Source organism: Ostrinia nubilalis, chromosome 15 (assembly GCF_963855985.1).
Source record: "Ostrinia nubilalis chromosome 15, ilOstNubi1.1, whole genome shotgun sequence".
NCBI classification, from domain to species: Eukaryota; Metazoa; Arthropoda; class Insecta; order Lepidoptera; family Crambidae; genus Ostrinia; species Ostrinia nubilalis.
The window spans coordinates 5,948,494-5,961,701 of record NC_087102.1 but is presented as its reverse complement, the minus strand read 5'-3'; the positions used below and the strand labels follow the sequence as shown (position 1 = coordinate 5,961,701).

Here is a 13,208-nt window from a genome sequence, read left to right as displayed (position 1 = left end):
TTCTGTTAAATATTTATTAAAGTATTCATTACTCTATTACACATAACACATTATTACCTATTCAGATTGGTATTGTTAATTAAATAATCATGAAAATTATCGGACACACTGCGCTTACATTATTTGTATAAATAAGGCAACGAATCTACTATATTTAAAATTATTATTATATTTAATTTATAAAAATAGATTTTTATAAAAACGTGTATACAAAAGTAAACTATCGAACTTAAAAATATTAAATACCTATTTTACTTAAGAATAAGTTATCTACCATGAAAAAAAACACTTGCATAGGTACATAATACTGGGACGGATACAATACGGATAAACCAAATGACGAAAATCAATCATGATCAACATTTTCACATGCACAATATTGATTCCAATACTGTGATTGATAACTAATTATTTAGGTGTCTTTATTTTTTACAATATTCATTTATTGTTCAAGCTAGTCATGTCATTTAGCCAGTTCCTTCCTTTCATATTCATTTTGGATAGACTTTAGTTAGACTCAGTTTTGAAATTCATACTAGTTATTTATAAATATTTTCACAATATTAGGACATTCAATATCTGGGTACTATCTATTTAAAATAGCACAACTAAAACACTTTGTCTAAAGTGAGTAATCGCAACTTTCAACCTACTGTCTCATCATTTTATCATTTCTTAGTCCCTATTTAGTTAATTATTGACTAGACAGGTCAAATTGAATAACTAGATGCTTAAACAACCATTCACTAGCACCAATTCCTTCTACAGTGCACAATATTGTTATCATCATTGTAATTGTTACAAGTAGTAAATAAATATGTAACCATTTTGAAAGGTTTCAAGTATTTGCTTGTTACAAAACATTTCAATCAGTGATTCATTTTTAGAGTCAGCAATATAGAAGATAAAAGGAGGGTGACAGCGATGGTGTGGATGTTGGAAGAGTTGCACAGGTCTCCGTCGCACACCCTACAGCTTCGCATGTCACCATCGTAACTGTCACCCATTGCTTCGCGACACTTCGCTTCTATGTCATCCGATTCATAAGCGCAACCACGGATGACGTTCGTCTCGCCGTTTTCTAAAACAATAAAAAAAGCCCATTAAAACATATTTCATAATAAAAAAAAATATAAGTTCAACATGAAGTGAACTATACAGAGTGGAAACGATAAGTGATCTCATTCGATTATTTCTGAACTATACAAGATATCAAAAAACTAAGTACCTAGTTACTGATCCTAAAAGTGCTTCATGAGATCTATCAAATGGTATCAATAATAATGTACAGAATAAACTGGATCTATCCGAAAATTCAATGGTAATGGTATCGTTTGATAGAGCTCATAAAGCACTTTTAGGATCAGTAACCAGTTTTTCGATGTCTTGTATATCTTGTATATGTATGTATAGTTTAGAAATAATCGAGTGAGATCAATAAATTATCGTTTCCAAGTTTTCCAACCTGTAGATAGAAAACAGATTTGGTTTTCTCTTGATCATTTCTTGTTGCAAATATTTTCTTTTAAATTCAAGCTAAAACTGTCGTTAGTAGTTACCTATGATAATACTAGACTGAGTTATATCCCTAACGTTTATAAAGGGAATGAGTTATGACGAATCACCTTTATTGTCTTTGATATGTTTAATGTTTGTTCGCTTAATCCTATTTGTGTTGAAATATTCAAGTACTTTCACCAATGCGTTATCATCTAAAGTGTAGATAATCCAAATGATTCACTTTGTTTTCCTAAATGAAAAGGTTAGTTCCCTTGTTTATTCAATTTAGTACTTAAATCTACCTGAAATGTTTTATCAGAGGAGCCCCCCTAAAGATTTTAATTATTCTTAGCTTCTAAGATTAAGTGTGTAAAGTCCGGTCGCCGAGCACGTCGCGACAGCAATATAATTACGCGCGAGCGACAAGGATGGGTAGCTTGGGGTCATTGGACGAAATTCTACGTGCTCGGCGACCGGACTATACATTGCGCCATTTCGTGCCAGACGAATAATAAGGCAACACCTAAACGAATCTGTTTGTGCATTTTAGGGACTTTTTGTTTTATGAAACTGGTCATCATAGTATTCGGAGATCACCTCGATCAATTAAAATTATGTGATCTAAACAGCCGCTACCAACCCTCAACCTTGACATGCCCTCACGAGCATGTCAGGATAAATGCGAGCCTTTTGACACAGTGGCCCACTATTTTATTATATTCGTTTTGTGTTGTTATTGTTTATAATTTGTGCTTACTGTGTTCAATAAATTCTACTTATTTGTTCCTTTCTTTCTTTCTTTCAACCGGTTAATATGGAAATCATTGGGGTAGGCCTATATTCAGCAGTGGATGTCCTGTTAGATGAAATGACGATGATTATGATGATGAATGTAAACTAAAATGTTTGATATAAATATACAATGTATCACTATACTAGCTCGGTTAGTGTCTTGCATCTGACACCTTCTGATTTGTGATCTTCTAAGAGTTTGGAGTGACTGAATGAATGTTCAAAAGAGAAAAGAGATATATTGAACTAACCTTCAAGAAATGTCACCACTAGACACCTGGCTTCAGCCTCAACGTCGTCGTCATCATCACTCTCCTTAAGAGCCCTCATGGGCACGAAATCAAAATATGGGTTGTATCTCAAGGGTCGGTTGTTCACCATCTGAAAATTAAGAAACCTTGTACTATCTAATGGTTATTGCTCTCCTCTTTTTCGAATCATTTACCAAATACGAGTTTTCATTTTGTTCAAAAGTATGTTTTTAATGATTACTTAAGATTGATTACTCAAGAAAATAAAATACGAAACGTGAACACTGAACATATTGTACAGATACAGATATTTCCAACCGGAGATGTAGGTTCTACAAACAAAAGGAAAAAAAAACTGTAAATAAACTTACTTGGACGTTATACACCAACTCCGAGTCATCATTCGCTGTGACTGCAGGATCTGTTACAGCAGGATCTGTTACTGCAGGATCTGTTACAGCAGGATCTGTTACTGCAGGATCTGTGACTGCAGGATCTGTGACTGCTGGATCTGTTACTGCAGGATCTGTTACTGCAGGATCTGTGACTGCAGGATCTGTGACTGCTGGATCTGTAATTGCGGGATCTGTTACTGCAGGATCTGTTACTGCAGGATCTGTGATTGCGGGATCTGTTACTGCAGGATCTGTGACTGCAGGATCTGTGACTGCTGGATCTGTGATTGCGGGATCTGTTACTGCAGGATCTGTTACTGCAGGATCTGTGATTGCAGGATCTGTTACTGCAGGATCTGTTACAGCAGGATCTGTTACTGCAGGATCTGTGACTGCAGGATCTGTGATTGCGGGATCTGTTACTGCAGGATCTGTTACTGCAGGATCTGTGATTGCAGGATCTGTTACTGCAGGATCTGTTACAGCAGGATCTGTTACTGCAGGATCTGTGACTGCTGGATCTGTGATTGCGGGATCTGTTACTGCAGGATCTGTTACTGCAGGATCTGTTACAGCAGGATCTGTTACAGCAGGATCTGTTACTGCAGGATCTGTGACTGCAGGATCTGTGACTGCTGGATCTGTGATTGCGGGATCTGTTACTGCAGGATCTGTTACTGCAGGATCTGTGATTGCAGGATCTGTTACTGCAGGATCTGTTACAGCAGGATCTGTTACTGCAGGATCTGTGACTGCAGGATCTGTGATTGCGGGATCTGTTACTGCAGGATCTGTTACTGCAGGATCTGTGATTGCAGGATCTGTTACTGCAGGATCTGTTACAGCAGGATCTGTTACTGCAGGATCTGTGACTGCTGGATCTGTGATTGCGGGATCTGTTACTGCAGGATCTGTTACTGCAGGATCTGTGATTGCGGGATCTGTTACAGCAGGATCTGTGACTGCTGGATCTGTTACTGCAGGATCTGTGATTGCGGGATCTGTTACTGCAGGATCTGTGACTGCAGGATCTGTTACTGCAGGATCTGTGATTGCAGGATCTGTTACTGCAGGATCTGTGACTGCTGGATCTGTTACTGCAGGATCTGTGATTGCGGGATCTGTTACTGCAGGATCTGTGACTGCAGGATCTGTTACTGCGGGATCTGTGACTGCAGGATCTGTGATTGCGGGATCTGTTACTGCAGGATCTGTTACTGCAGGATCTGTTACTGCAGGATCTGTTACTGCAGGATCTGTGATTGCGGTATCTGTTACTGCAGGATCTGTTACTGCGGGATCTGTGACTGTGGGATCTGTGACTGCAGGATCTGTGATTGCAGGATCTGTGACTGCAGGATCTGTGACGGTAGTATCAGTGACGGTAGGATCAGTGACTGTAGGATCTGTGACGGTAGGATCAGTGACTGTAGGATCTGTGTCTGTAGGATCTGTGTCTGTAGGATCTGTGACGGTAGGATCAGTGACTGTAGGATCTGTGACGGTAGGATCAGTGACTGTAGGATCTGTGTCTGTAGGATCTGTATCTGTAGGATCTGTGACGGTAGGATCAGTGACTGTAGGATCTGTGTCTGTAGGATCTGTGTCTGTAGGATCTGTGTCTGTAGGATCTGTGACGGTAGGATCAGTGACTGTAGGATCTGTGACGGTAGGATCAGTGACTGTAGGATCTGTGTCTGTAGGATCTGTGATATCGCCTGAAGTTGTAGTGGTCGTTGCCAATCGCGGAGGACATGTGGCAATATCATTAGCCGTGACTGTGTGACATCCTCTGCAAACGTAACATTGCAAAGCGTCCGCTGCAAATGAAATTGTATGTCAGAAAATGTCATAAATGAAGATAATACTTTTCTTAAATACCAAAAAAATACTTTCTTAATGAAAATTTTTATTAGACACTAGCTGCTGCCCGTGACTTCATAAGCATATCCCGTTTTAACCCTTAGGTATTGGATTTGGCAAAATCCCGTCTTAGTGAGCACCTACGTTCTAAAAGGAACCCCCATGCAAAATTTGAGACTCCTAGCACTTGTAGTTTTTGAGATTTCGTGATGAGTGAGTGAGTGAGTCAGTGACCTCTCGCTTTTATAGATGTTTTATAGACTTGTACTATGTGTGTATTAAAATCGTGAAACTAATTTATTATCCAACATTACAATTGACTATTTTTTACTTTATTTAAAATGACATACGAATTGAATAGTAATTAATTATTAATTATCTAAACTAAAAATGAACAGAGAATTCCCTTCAGAAAATGTTAAGTACTTGCACTAAACTTGTCTTTTTTGCGACGCTTATTTTTACTGATTTTATTTCTGCGATATGAACTCTAACTATACCGTGAGGTTATAGCACAAGTAGTCCGTTACGAAAGCTCGACTCGAAACCTTCAAAAGTGGTAGTGTAAGTTTAGTAACGGGAACTCAAATAAACGGAAGTTAAACTACTGATTTACTGTATCAGTAGATTGCTGGTTGCATCTTTTTTTTTAAGCCCTTAGAAATGAAGTGTATTTTTTATTTGTTAGTGAAATCTATCTATCTAAAAATATATTCAAAGGTGACTGACTGACATAGTGATCTATCAACGCACAGCCAAATCAAACTACTTGACGGATCGGGCTGAAAGGCATGCAGGTAGATGTTATGACATAGGCGTCCGCTAAGAAAAGATTTTACGAAACTCCACCCCTAAGGGGGTAAAACTGAATCCACGCGTACGAATTCGCGGGCGGCCGCTAGTCAAAAATATATTTAATCACTTGAATAAGATCATTTTCGTAACTAAAATTGTATGTCCAGTAAATAAGATTATAAAAATAACTAAAGTTCTCACTTACCGTTTTCATTAAAGCTGAGGCCTAAAACTAATATCTGAGCACACAATAGGAATTTTACACTATACATTTTCAAAATTTATACTAGTCCATTAGAAATTAATAAATAAACTGTACACAGTCTATAACGCCGTCACTACAAATGATATATCAGAATTTTGATAGTAACTTTATATGAACGTATTATCTACCGAAAGAGATAAAGCTAAATTGCGAAGGACTTTAATTATACTTGCAGTAGGTACCTACATATGACGACAAAAAACTACTTTGATATGCCTACACATGCAGAGGAATGCGTTGCTGTTGGTTGACAGCTCATCTATACTTACTAATAATAATAATTGACTGATTGAAATATTATTTTTGTATTGGGTAGCCCTTTTATCGAGGAAGGCTTTAGTTAGGCTATAAATAACATCACCCTACATATTGGCAAGAGGTGGAGCGATAAAATTTTTTTTGCAAAAACCGGGATAATTATTCAAAATATTTTCACGGGAACGAAGTCGCAGGCACAGTAATTAGTACTTTATACTTCTTTTATAGGTACATAGGCTAAGCAGGAACACAAAAAAGTACTGAAAAATTCTAGTCTTAATTGAAATTTAAGTAATGCTCTTTGATTTTTGATTTCCTTGATTAGTATTTATTTTTAGATTTACATATGGCTGAATCTAATATACCTGATCTTTCGATACCTTTTTTTGACCCAGGAAAATGGCCTATCCTTGACAACCTTATGTGGGGCTCGAACCCACTAAAAACCTGGGGTTAGTTAGTTACTTTTTCAGGGCAATCGAATACCGCAATGTCAAAACCGCAATCAAAAACCTGGTGTGTTAGCTCTGCCGCATGGTGGTCGGCGCCTTGGGTACTAGAGATGACCAAGATGCCTTCCGCGGACGTTCTGCCCTACAGGGCGCGGCGGGACCCACCATGCCCCCCCTCGACGGGGGCCATACCTTTCGACACCTGTTCGTTCTAAGTTGACTCCTTATAGCACGTTAGCCCAATAGTGGTTCAATATTTAATCTTTAAAAATAAAGATTTCATCAGAAATATCCGTTTTGAAGAAATGACCGTTTGGTCAAGGTTTTGCAAAATTTACTCGTACTCGGACGTACAGCGCTTGTCACGGCGTGTACTAATCAATAATCAGTTAAAGGTAGTTAGTGAAAAGATAAAATCCTTATCAGAAAGATAACAGATCACGGGCATGTGTTCGTTTTCAAAAATGGAGTTTGAACACATAACGTGAGGATAAATTATTTATTTTATTCCAGTAATCAACAGCTATTATCGTTTTACTTCATTTCGAGGTTTATCTAATTATCCAATTCATTTGTTACTCCTAAAATAAATATCCTTGGACATTACACTGCGCCTCTAGTTCCAAACTAAGCAAAGCTTGTACTATGGATGGGTACTAGACAACGGATATAAACATACTTAAATACTTTTTTTTGTAAATACATTCATATTATTATACATAGAAAACACCCAGACCCGTAAATGGCCTTGATTTTCTTCTGTTTCGGTTTCTGAATTGATTTGTAAAATGAAAAGGTAAAAGTTTAGCTTGACTATGATCAGTTTCTACTTGAGTATGAACTTAATATGAAAAGTTATTAAATACTTAAAATCTCAATTCGGAAATTTAGTCAGTTCTATAAAATTGTGATTTGTCTTTCCCATAAAATAGTGGGCGTAATAGTGTAATAACGATAGGTGGGCGTTATCGTAGCGAAACGGGAGTGGGTGACATTCTCATGATTTGACATCAGCTGTGAAGCTAATTAAATAAAATGAAGCAAATTAACCGGCAGACAGTGGTGAGTTGGTGACTGAGTTTGTGTTACGGCGCTTCTTCTCAGCACTTGCCAAGTGTTGGTCTCGAAGCGAAGGGTAAAAAGATTATGAGACATGTAGAGCCTCCTTAAGAGCAAAATATTTGACGATTTTTAAGTAGGTACCTTACAAATAAAGAAATTTTGACTTTGACTTTGCTAGCGTAACGGAGAACACATTTTGTAAAAAAAAACAATAATTGTCAATCTTTGTGATTTTTATTGTTCAACTGCATAATTCCTAAACAAATACACAAGGCTTTACGCTAAGCGTCATCATCTGAGTCGGGAGAGTCTTGAATCACGAGCTCAATTGTGATTGGTGATTAGACATAATACTTACTTTATAGATTGACGTGTCATTTTTCAAACTATAATGGCGCATCCACATAATATGCCGGGCGGCACGGCCGGCGGCCAACCCGGCGGCCAGAACGGCACACTGGCAAGGCATTTTGAAAGCCGGCGGCAAACCCGGCAGCATATAAGCTGGCGGCATGTGTGGACACACCATAAGACTGGGTTGGGGACAGTCCAAAAATAGGCTGGGTTGCACCATCTTACTTTAACTTTGACAAATGTCAAATTATATCTGTCAAACACTATACAGAAAACACCGGTTATCGTTAGAGGTACGGTCAAAGTTAGGTGGTGCAACTCGTCTAAATTATACTTTTAAAATAATACCTACATTGTGTATATGTTTCCATAAATCAATCAGTATTGAATGTAGTAGTAAACACTTGTGACTAATACGTCATTAAGTGTCTTGATGTTAAGACTAATCAGTTCTTTAAGTGAGCCTGACATCACCGCGAAGAGAGGGCCGTTATCATCAAAGAAAATTACTCATATAGCAATCGCATATCATATAGGCTAATCAGATATTAAATTACCTATTGATTCTAATCACAACCAATTAGTAACCAACCAAACCTAGGGTGGGTTCCCGTGGGAATTAGGTATGCAATATCCTGTAGCTTTAAGTTTACTAAGGTACCTGCATGCCAAATTTCAAGCGTCTAACTTAAGCGGTTTAGATTTTTCATACAAAAGGATTTTCCCGCTAATTCCCGTTCCCGTTGTAATTTCGGGAATTCCTTTCTTAGTGCACCTCTACGGTACCTAAGCTACGTCCCTTCCAAATTTCAAGTAAGTGGTGCCTACGTTTAGCCGTTTAGGCTGTGCGTTGATACCTATGTCAGTGAGTCCAGTCAGTTTCTCCTTTTATATGTTTTTAGAAGATTATTCTTATTATTCTTAATTTACGAGTACATTCTGAGTATCTAACCTATTGACTAGATTTAGCGATTCTGCAGGCTATGTCAGTCACTTTGGTTCTCCTGCGGATCTCCTCATTTCTGATTCGAACACGCGGGGAAACTCTGAGCATAGCACGCTCCATCGCCTTTTGAGTGCCCTTGAGCCTTCTTATGAGGCCCATAGTAAGCGACCACGCCTCAGATTCATAAGCCATCACTGGCAACACACACTGGTCAAAGACTTTTGTCTTGAGACACTGCGATCAAATTTGTAAGAGAACAACTAGCCGCTCCATGAAATGTTCTAATATCACTAAACAAAACGCTATTCATCCATAGGTTTTGTGTCAAAAAGTTATGAGTTTTCACTCATTCACAGTTCACTACGTATACTTACCTAAGATACTAAAAATCTAATTTTAATTTGAATTATTTGGATGAGTTACGAATTTGAGAATTAATAGTTTTGTTTATTAACATGATTTTTGCATTTATAATAGGTATTTGATGAATTATTTTACCTTGTATGTTGTGAAGGTATCATCTTTAGCTTTATAAAAAACGTAGAGACATGCACAGTAATATGAGTTACATAATCACATAATTCAATTATATCTCACACAATGGCTCATACGAGTATTGGTACTATGGCCTGTTTATCTTGTGAATGCAGATTGATAAGGCGATAGCGTGTGGGCATAGTAATCGATCCTGTTAAAAATAATGAACGGGTAATTACCGCACTATGTACAGTCGACAGCACATCAGACTATACATTTTCGTTGCAAAGTCACTCCTATCGCAACTACGTAAGATACCACAGTGTTTACGTTGATGTTGATGATGCTTTCGACTGTACTTAAACAACGTCTAAGCGTCCACTCTCTGTAGCTAGACTATATTTTGGAAAACCAGTCGGGCTAGGATGCGCGCCGTGATATACTTTATCGACGTCAAAATGTATGGGCAAAATCGATAAAATAGCGTGATAACCGCTTATCGCGGTGCGCATCGTAGGCCTACAGGGGGTTACTTTGAAAAACGTACGAAGTTTCGAATGTTACTATCTCTCTCACGCAAAACGAGATGCCAGCATGAGTGACGGTGACAGATAGTTGATTGGTGGTAATTAATAAGTTAACCCTTTATAGGGCAGAAGCGAAATCAATAATCTGTGCGGTGGTTGCCAGTTTCGTGTACACATTGCTGGTCTGATTCTGCGTTGTACTTAAGGTTTATAATAACGTTTAACAAGATTATAATAACTAAGTTCTTAGGCTGGGTTGCACCATCTAACTCTAACTTTGACAAACGTCAAATATCTGTGAAAAAGCAATAAACGATTAAGTATTGAACCGGAAAAGTGGCCACCTAGTTTTCCAGATTTATATCATCATCATAATCTGTTATTTTAGTCTCCACTGCAGGAACACAACTCTCTCATAGTTAAATTTAATGTATAAGTGAGTTATTTATTTGTTATGCAGTAAAATAAAATAATAAAGTACACTAATCAGCTCTCAAAATATGATATCTTGAAGTTAAATACGCCATCCATTTCCACTTTGTTTTTTTTTTACATGAGGAAATGCTTTGCGCATACCCCGGGCCGCGAGGGCAGCCAGGGGTTATGTGGGTCAACTGGGCGAAGAAAGTGGAATTTTTAGTGTCCACATTGCACCTCTGAACCTGAAATGTTTCCCATTTTCTTTTTCAGGTGAATTCAAATCAATTCACACAGTGGAATAATCCAAATAAGTACGCAAGTGACAATGAAAATTATTTATTTGTTATCTAACTTTTAATAAACGAAGTCAATAATACAGGCAACAAAAGAATAGTAGAGAACTTCAATGAAATGGCCATGCTGGGGCGGTTGCAGCCGTCTGTCTCGCAAATCGTGCAAGTGTTAGTGTAGTTGAAATAGGCACAGGTTTCCTGTGTTGTATTGGCTTTTATAGCACATCCTCTGTTGGTGACGCTTGTTCCATTCGCTGAAAATTTTCAATTTATTAAACTAAGCAGAAATAAAAAATCGGTATAAATGTCAACGTGAAATTGTGAACTCCGTCAGTTTATAATATAACGCGTGAGATTGTAAAGTAACTGTGAGTAAGGTTAGATTGTAATCTAACTACGTCTGTTTATAATCTGATGGAATTCACAGGTTTACGGACACATAAATATTATTTTTTGGAAATATCTGCTAAGTAAATACTCGGTACAATTTGAATATTCATTTGCAGTCGACATTACATCGGTTTATACATATATGTACATTGTTGCGAAATAACATCTTATTTCAACTACACAAATATATCACAATATTTAGCTTGATGTGGCCGTCGGGAATCGAACCCGCGCGGGTTGCTTTATACATAGTTAGAGCATCTACAGTAGGCCTAAGATGCGCGTCGTGATAGACGGTTATCACGCCATTTTATCGATTTTGCCCATACAAATTGACGTCGATAAAAGTTATCACGGCGCGCATCTTAGGCCTACTGCTCTATGATATGTTTCGATGTCGATAGTCAAAATTATAAATCTAGTGCTTAATTCAGTCAGTGTCTGAGGTATGGGAGCGGCACGGGAAGGGTGACATTAAGCGCTAGACTTGGAGTTTCGTGCTACCATTTCTCATACTAAGTTCACTTTACGTCGCGTTCACAATTCGACTTCGATACGAGAAAATGACAATTGTTTTTAGTTTTTAATAACGACCGCAGATGCGCTGTTTAAGTTTTCATACTAATACCATTTTGTTCGTTCGTTCGTTTCAGCCGAAAGACGTCCACTGCTGCTGGCACAAAGGCCTCCCCCAAGGATTTCCACGAATACCGATCCTGCGCCGCTCGCATCCAGGCACCACCCGCGACCTTCACCAGATCGTCGGTCCACCTAGTGGGAAGCCTGCCCTGTACTAATACTATTGATTACTAATAAGTTACAAATACTTTCGATGGCGATTCGAATACGCAAACGATTCGAAGACGAATTTTTTTCATTCTAGAGGTATGTTTTGTTTTACTTGTATTAAACCCACTTACTGGTGACAGTGTCAGTTACGCATACAAATGTAAGGTTCACGGCTATGATGTCTTCGTATGCGGTGTAGTAAATTCGCCCACCACAGTTGCAGTAATCCTGAAGAAAAAACATAATTTCATTTATTACTTACGGGGCAGATATGTATTATCCTAGACTGCATCTCACTTAACACCAGGTGCGATTGCGGTCAAATACCTTCCTTGTTATGCATAAATAAAAAAAAAACTAGACATTTCTAAAGTAGGTACCTACCTATTTGAATTGTCAATGTTGATTATGCCATGATCTTTACAGGTTTATTAAAGGCTTAATTTTGATCTTGAATATAAATTCATACATAAGCGTACTTTCAGAACAGGAGCCTGAATATTTTAGAAATGAAATAACTTAATTTATTAAAATTAAATAATTGTATCTTTCTCCAGGTTTCATAAACTGGTACGAATGAATCAATTAGAAAGAAAGAAAGAAGAAAAAAATACGCACCTTATGACAACTACAGTCGTCGTCCCAAAACATTGAATCCGAATCATCATCGAATTCTATTGATCTTTTCACCATGGCTACCTCTAATCCTGTAGGATCTGGTTCGTTTGTTTGTGCAGGCGCGCCTGTTGATTCCCCTGTGGGGGCGCCAGTGGATTCCCCTGTGGGGGCTCCAGTAGAATCCTCAGTAGGTACACCAGTTGGTACCCCAGTAGGTACGCCAGTAAGAACACCAGTAGATTCCTCAGTAGGTACACCAGTAGGAACACCAGTAGACTCCTCAGTAGGTACACCAGTAGGAACACCAGTAGACCCCTCAGTAGGAACACCAGTTGGAACACCAGTTGCAACACCAGTAGACCCCTCAGTAGGAACATCAGTTGGAACACCAGTAGGTGGAACAGGAATCGTAAAGTTGCAAGTCAACAATTGTTCACTAGTAACTTCGTTGCAATTTTTGCATTGATAGCATTTTAAGCTGTCCACTGAAATTGAAAAAAATAGTTGCTTACCATTTCTTGTAAATCATAAAATTACAATGTTACGCATACGATGAATATTTGCGATGAAGAATAAGTATGCGAAATTCAATAACTATAATAATAAATTAATGAAAAGTATTTAAAACAATGACTATTCCACTAACTTTACCTTGCAAAATAGTGGCGGCTGCAAACATTACAACGATAGAAAAAGATGACATTGTGAGACATCGCATTCTATACTGTACTCCGTTGTCAACTATCACTACTAGATTGATG

At 38.0% G+C, this 13,208-nt stretch overlaps 2 protein-coding genes across 2 annotated transcripts; both read right to left on the bottom strand.

Moving 5' to 3' along the window:
- LOC135078824 (mucin-2-like) lies at positions 1 to 5,965 on the bottom strand. Its single transcript, XM_063973380.1, has 4 exons — positions 5,802 to 5,965; positions 2,915 to 4,758; positions 2,544 to 2,673; positions 1 to 1,081 (listed from the first exon to the last, which is right to left on the bottom strand). The coding sequence occupies exons 1-4, from the start codon at positions 5,866 to 5,868 to the stop codon at positions 870 to 872; spliced, it is 2,253 nt and encodes a 750-aa protein (XP_063829450.1). The 5' UTR covers positions 5,869 to 5,965; the 3' UTR covers positions 1 to 869.
- A 4,712-nt stretch (positions 5,966 to 10,677) lies between these two features.
- Positions 10,678 to 13,208, bottom strand: LOC135078453 (uncharacterized). Its single transcript, XM_063973006.1, has 4 exons — positions 13,099 to 13,208; positions 12,448 to 12,932; positions 11,961 to 12,057; positions 10,678 to 10,904 (listed from the first exon to the last, which is right to left on the bottom strand). Exons 1-4 carry the CDS (start codon positions 13,163 to 13,165, stop codon positions 10,705 to 10,707), a joined length of 849 nt encoding a protein of 282 aa, XP_063829076.1. The 5' UTR covers positions 13,166 to 13,208; the 3' UTR covers positions 10,678 to 10,704.